Source organism: Arachis hypogaea, chromosome 6 (genome assembly GCF_003086295.3).
Source record: "Arachis hypogaea cultivar Tifrunner chromosome 6, arahy.Tifrunner.gnm2.J5K5, whole genome shotgun sequence".
Classification (NCBI taxonomy): Eukaryota; Viridiplantae; Streptophyta; class Magnoliopsida; order Fabales; family Fabaceae; genus Arachis; species Arachis hypogaea.
In genome coordinates, this window is record NC_092041.1 from 5,739,525 (window position 1) to 5,746,201 (window position 6,677).

At 35.5% G+C, this 6,677-nt stretch overlaps 2 protein-coding genes and 1 non-coding gene across 3 annotated transcripts; all 3 read right to left on the reverse strand.

The window, feature by feature from the left end:
• Positions 1-798: 798 nt before the first annotated feature.
• On the reverse strand, positions 799-1,926 carry LOC112805209 (uncharacterized). The gene has a single exon (XM_025847615.1). It carries the CDS (start codon positions 1,924-1,926, stop codon positions 799-801), a length of 1,128 nt encoding a protein of 375 aa, XP_025703400.1.
• A 2,129-nt stretch (positions 1,927-4,055) lies between these two features.
• On the reverse strand, positions 4,056-6,243 carry LOC112698061 (probable protein disulfide-isomerase A6). Its single transcript, XM_025751479.2, has 11 exons — positions 6,119-6,243; positions 5,916-6,000; positions 5,707-5,801; positions 5,547-5,605; positions 5,356-5,473; positions 5,258-5,285; positions 5,085-5,176; positions 4,825-4,981; positions 4,603-4,727; positions 4,343-4,442; positions 4,056-4,121 (listed from the first exon to the last, which is right to left on the reverse strand). Exons 1-11 carry the CDS (start codon positions 6,241-6,243, stop codon positions 4,056-4,058), a joined length of 1,050 nt encoding a protein of 349 aa, XP_025607264.2.
• A 362-nt stretch (positions 6,244-6,605) lies between these two features.
• TRNAP-CGG (transfer RNA proline (anticodon CGG)) lies at positions 6,606-6,677 on the reverse strand. Its single transcript has one exon. It is a non-coding gene; the product is annotated as a tRNA-Pro (tRNA).

Below are 6,677 nucleotides of genomic sequence, written 5' to 3' on the forward strand. Positions count from 1 at the left end.
TTCGAGGAAATCAGCTCTTGGGTCAAGTTCGGCTAGCGTGTCCTCCTTTTGGTTTAGGCCGACGTTGTTGACTTGTTGCGTTGTGCGATTTTGGAATTTCATGCTGATGTTGTAACATTGTCGTGCCTCTTTATGGTCGCCATGGATTGTGACAACCTGGTGGTCCTGCAGTGGAAACTTTACACAGAGATGAACTGTAGATACAATGGCGCCGAACTTATTTAAAAAAGGTCGGGCGAGGATAAGGTTATATGGACTGAAACAATCGACTACTAAATATTGAATATCATTAGTTTTTGAAAGAGGTTGCTCACCCAGTGTGGTTTGTAACCACACTGACCCGAGTACTGGAACCCGTTCTCCTGAGAAGCCGACCAAGTCTCCTCCTGTGGATTGTAGCATGTTGTCGCTTAGCTTCATCTTTTGAAATGTGGAGTAAAACAGAACGTCGGCACTGCTCCCGGGATCTAAGAGTACTTTTTTCACTAATAGATCTCCTAGCTGAAGGGTGATTACCACAGGGTCGTCCAAATTTTGTATGTTGGAGTTGAAGTCGGCATGTGTGAAAGTGACTTCTGGTTGTGGATTAGTGGTTGTTATATCTTGTTTCGGTCCGTCTACCGAGCCTATTGCTCTGAATGATCTTTTCCTTGCCGAGTTTGAGTATCCTCCACTTGCGTATCCTCCTGAAATACAATTGATTATACCTCGTGGTCTTTTATATTGGCTTGAAGATGCCTTCTCCTTTCCTCAGTGTTGTTCAGAGAGGTCGTTTGTTGTGGAACTAGGGCCGCGCTTTTAGATGTGACCACCAATGTATTTGTCAAGGTGTCCTTGTCTTGCTAGTCGTTCTAAAAGATCTTTGGCGACCACACAATCATCGGTATTATGGCCGTGTTTCTGGTGGAAAGTGCAATATTTTGATTTGTCCACGTTCTTTGCATCTTGGTATGTGCCGGCTTTTCTCGGTGGCTTGATTAGTTTGGAGTTCAAGATTTCCTTGATTATGTCTTCCCTCTTGGTGTTAAATTGCGTATAAGAATCGAATCGAGGTGTTAGTTTAAAACTTTTCTTAAGGGATGAGCTCTTATCTTCTTCACGAAAGTGTGACTTGTCAGACTTCCGAGCTTGTCTGAGCTCCTCGATGTCAATTTGTCCTTTTGCTTTCTCTCGAAATTCTGCTAGAGTCTTCGGCTTTGCTACTGCGATCGTCTCTTGGAACTTCCCAGGTCGGAGGCCGCTTTTAATTGCGTGCAGATGGACCTCGGGGTGGAGATCTGGTATGTTGATTGCGACCTTGGTGAAGCGAGTCAGATAGTCCTTTAAGCTTTCGTTTGGCCCTTGCTTGATAGTGTTCAGGTAATCGGAGTCGTGCAAGTATATTGCGGATCCGGCGAAATGTTCTTCAAATAACTTTGCCAACTGATGAAAGCGCGAAATGGAACCTGCAGGCAAAGCACACAACCAATAAAGTACAGGACCGTCTAAATAATTCGGAAAACAACGACATAAAACTGTATCTGATGCACCATTGACGATCATTATTGATCGGAATTTCTTTATGAACTTCCTCGGGTCACCGAGTCCATCATAAGGCGTGAGGGTCAACGGCAGGGTGAACCTCTTTGGTAGTTCGAAGTTCATTACTTCTTCTGTAAAAGGGCCTACAGGGTCCTCGGACTCTTCTTTCTCGTCTTCGGGCTGCTGCTCTTCGTGTCGAGCGGTTTCTGAAACATGCGTCGGTTGGGATTGATGCTCCTCGTCTTCTGCCTGACGAGCATCGTTGTGTTCAATCCGAACATGATTTAGTTCGGCAATTTGAGCAGCCATTATTTGGTTCTCGTCAGCCATTCGTTGATTAGCTTGTTGCAGCTCAACTACCATTCGCATGAGTTCGGACAGTGAAGGAGGCGGTACGTCAACCATGGATGCAGATGGAAGCGATGGGACCAAAAGAAAAAATATGATTTTCTCGGCCCCACGGTGGACGCCAATTGATCTTGCCTGGGAAATAGATCGGCCTCAACTCCTCGAGACTAGCCGAGCTATGTGCTGCAAAGTTGAACGTCCGTCCCTTGGAATCCGAATTCCTTATGTTCGTCGTGAATGTGAGAACACGAGCAATGCCAAAAGAGGGGAGTGTACCTGCAAAGGCACTCCGAAATTTAAGTCAGTGCGTATTCTAGTTTTCTCAGGAAAAACTTAGGTCTTTAGAAATAGTCTACTTCCCTTTTATATATGACGAGTTATTTGTCCGTTATGTTCTCGGTATTACCGTTTAACTGAGTGTAACTGATCTCATTTTGTCGTTGGAGCATCGGTTATGATGAAGACATTATTGTCGCCGAGTTATTGCTCATAATTCCAAATAGTAACGGAAAATAACGAGGTACATCATATATTGCTTAATGGTTATGGGGCCGAGTTATAACGTATAATAATGACGACCATTATGAGATAATGATCATATCAATTTCCATATTTTTAACATATATATTATGTTAGAGCTAGGTATTCTATAATATCTAACATACAATATCGAATAATATAGGACGCTTAATATTATGTTTAAAAAGAGTGTTTCTTTTCTTTTAAATCTTAATAGTTAGCTTTTTAATGCAATTTTTTTGAAATATTTAGTAATGATATTGGAGCTTAAGTTTTCAACAATTATTGACCTTTTGATTGTTGTTTATGACTACAATTTAAAAGTGGTGAAATTAGGAATGACAATATAGAGGAATAGGGACGGATCTTCTACCTTCATTCCACATCTTGAAATTTCACCCATTCTTATTTTTCACGACAGGATAATATTTCTCTCCATCCTCATTCTTTGCAGAAAAATATAGTCTTATGGACTATGGATTCTTGATTGTGGTTGTGGAGATTATTTATTTTAATAAAAAATATTATTCTACTATAATTTAAGATAAAATATATCTAATATTTTATAATTATTATATCATTAATAAAAATAATTAATCAAATATTTAAATCTTAAATAAAATATACGATATAAATTTTTAAAAAAATATATTGTAGATTTTAAATAATTCAAATTTAAAGTGTTTTCTAATCTTCAAACATTAGTATTTTTATCATAGTATTTTTATAGTTTGATGACTTTTTTAGGATAAAATATTATTTTGATCCTAATATTCGACCTAAATTCTTTTAACTCTTAATATTTTAAATGTCCTATTTTTATCCTAAAAGATTTTAAACGGATTTAATATTGTTATACCTTTAAATTCAATTTGATTAATTAACCAAAAAATTTTTACATGAGCAATAATTGATGGATTAATTTTACTTATCCATTAAAATCAAATGTTATATTGACTTTTAAATATGCTAATTATTCATGTTAAATTTAACTTTAGGACAACATTAAATTCATTTGAAATTTTTTTAGACTGAAATAGAGCATTTAAATCATTAGAAATTAAATTAGAATTTAGTCCTAATTTTGGAGACCAATATAATACTTTATCTTTTTTTATTATTTTAGTTTAATATATATATACATTAAATTAAATTAATATATATGATTTTTTCGAGACAGAAGTTCCCACACAGGTTGGGGGATAAAATTCCCATCCCCATTTTAAAATTCTCCACATAAAACTTTTTTATTTCTATCCCCGTTCTCGCAAGATTATTTTTGCCCTCATTCTTATTCTTATTCCTATCTTCCTTACGGATCTTCATTGTTATTCCTAGTCCGTATCTCATAATAAAAAAAAAAAAGTTTGATGTAGTAATAATTAATACATTACATGATAAATTAAAGGGTATAAAGGTTTTCACTCTTCTTTGGACCGAGATCAGTATTTATAAATACATACATGTTTGGAACTATTAAAATACAGAGCAAATGAACAATTATACTACCAGCTGATTGAAGTATCTTTCGTTTTAATTTTAAAGCCTACATTGCAAAAATAAGCCTAATAGACTAGTAGTACATATTTAGGTGACATAAAGAAACTAAGGAATTACATGCAGCATCTGAATGCCATTAATTACCCTTTATTTCACCACCTTAATGATTAAGCAAATAAAGATAAGATGTTCTTCTTGAGAGTGAATTCATCTGTCTTGGTTGGGTTTATTGACTGCACCAAAACATAGAAAAACCAATTAACATGTGCAGCCAAGTCATGCATCCATATTTATGGTCTTTTTTAATGAAGTTGATAAATGAGAGTCGTTAAATAATAGATTTGACTAAATTATTATTCAACAGCTCTAAACTATTAACTTTATACAAATTTAACTACACTTGAGCTTCTACCTTTGATAATAGTTCTTTAAGATCCAAACTTAACAAAATTACCTTTTCGAGCATTCTCTCAAGCCGTTGAACCTCGTTTTTTGCATACTCTTTACCCTTTTCCATACAGTTCTTAGCAAGTTTTAAGTACAATTTGCCATATCTGGGAAAAATCAAATCAAAACAACATTTCAAAATCTTTTTAGAGAGAAAAACATAACAGTTACGAGAAATTGAATCAAACAAACCATAAAAGACAGAGTTGTAACCAAATACTTAGGACTATATATACAATAATAATATAACCACGAACTTGTTCAAACCTTGCATCAGATCCTTCAAGATCCTCAACTTCCTCTTCAAGTTGTGAATAGATGGCCTTTTTGTCATTGTCACCTGCATTCACAAATTTCTTCACCAACTTATCCAGGGATGCTACTATACCAGCCTGTTCCAAGAACAATTAATTAAGCCTTTTAGAGATTTAAAACACGGAGAATGAGTTACAAATTGAAAAAAAAAATGGTATCAAAAGAGGTACCAACTTTAGAAGTAAGTCTTCCTTGTCCATCGCGATTTGTGCCACATTTCTCATTGATGTAAGATACAATATCATCCAAATTACGAGCACCTTCATAAACTTCACCAGCTTTATTGCTCTTTCTGAACAATTTCAGTTTGGGATAACTAGTAATTTCATATCTGTACTGGCAGAATTTAACATTCAATTAATGCACATGTGTGTATCTTAATTAGAATTATATATAATTTAACATTCAATATAACACACATGGTATGAACTTACTTTGTAGTTACATCCTTGTACATGTCACCATCAATACTAGCTATAACTACATCTTCTTCTAGTTTAAATGCTGTAGCAACCTTTTCATAAGTCTATAGAAACAACGAACAGAAGGATTAAGTCATTAAGCTATGACTATAAGCTATAATTAGGACAGATAATAACATCCTTACAGGGGCAAAGGCCTTGCAATGTTTGCACCTGCAAGAAATTTTTTTTAATCAGAAAAATTCAAAATGAAGAATTTAAGATGGTAAAAATCTGTACTTACCAGGGTGCATAGAACTCAACAAGAACATGTTTTGTTTTATCCAAGACAATCTTATCAAAGTTAAATAAGGTGAGAGGCACCACATCAGATGGAGTTGTTGCTATCTTTACATTGGTACCTATATTAACAACACATATTTGTTTCATCACAGTGACAATGCAGATGCAGAAGAAAATTTAGATTGATAATACCTCCTTTCATGTTCACAAATCCAACAAGGGCTTCTGCGGTTTTTGCACCTTCATATCTACTTACACCACATTCAAGCAAATCAAACCAATTCGTTCATATATATGTGACTGATAATCTAGAAGTGAATTAAGGAAAGGGGTTCAGGTGCGAGCTTACAACATAGGTTCTAAAGAACCCTGAGGAAACCACTTAATTGTAGGGTAAACAGAAACCCCATATTTAGAGCAAATGCTTTTATCTGCATCACAATCTACCTGTGCGCACACATGTTAGGTGTATACTAAAATCAACTACCAAAATTAATTATATAAAATACGTATTAAAATATAAAATGAACTAGTGTACATAGTATTTTTGAGACTACTAACTTTGGCGATCAAAACGGACTTGCTTTTCTTGAAAGTTGCTGCGAGCTTTTCATACTCCGGTACAAGCTTTTTACAGTGGCCACACCTAACAACATGCATTGGAAAAATAATTAACGAGTGAAGAATGATAAAGCGTTGCATGCACTCAATCAAATCTTGATTTAATATTAACTAAGGGAAGAACGTAACGTAGAAGAGCGTACCAGGGAGCGTAGAACTTGATGAGAACGCCGCGATCATGGCCAACCTCGTTTTCGAAGTTGTCCTGTGTGAGCACAAAGGCGTCGTCTTCTTCCGCAAAAGACGACTGAAACAAGAAGAGACCCATTATTATCGCTACGAGGGCCATCATGAATGTGATGTGCACTCCAGGATCCAAAAGCTGATCGAGTCTCCGGAATTTGTCTTGGTTTTCGTTATTGTAAAATTATTGTGGCGTTACATTCATCATTTAACAATAATTAACACCATCGCTTTGATAAGTGATTATTATTATTATTAGATTGATGTTGTTGAGTCGCTAGATATAAAATCAATGCTCATCTTGGCACTCATTATTTCAAATCTATACCATTCATGTAAGAGAGTGTATACTTGGTATTAGTGGAAGAGTTTTTTGGATGAGTAAAATAACTGAAACATTGGTGTTTCAGGTACACTGATTACTTAATTGAAAATTAATAGATCTATGGGGTGTTCCGAGAATCGAACTCGGGACCTCTCGCACCCGAAGCGAGAATCATACCACTAGACCAAACACCC

Bases quoted from the DNA above. Each gene is read 5' to 3' on its own strand.
- LOC112698061 (XM_025751479.2), bottom strand. From the start codon at position 6,243: ATGGGTCTCTTCTTGTTTCAGTCGTCTTTTGCGGAAGAAGACGACGCC. The intron at 5,177-5,257 runs GTAAGGATGTTA...TTGTTTCTATAG, and splicing joins ATTGCAAGGCCTTTGCCCCT to ACTTATGAAAAGGTTGCTAC. The intron at 4,122-4,342 runs GTAATTTTGTTA...GTTTTGGTGCAG, and splicing joins TTGAGAGAATGCTCGAAAAG to TCAATAAACCCAACCAAGAC.
- LOC112805209 (XM_025847615.1), bottom strand. From the start codon at position 1,926: ATGGTTGACGTACCGCCTCCTTCACTGTCCGAACTCATGCGAATGGTA.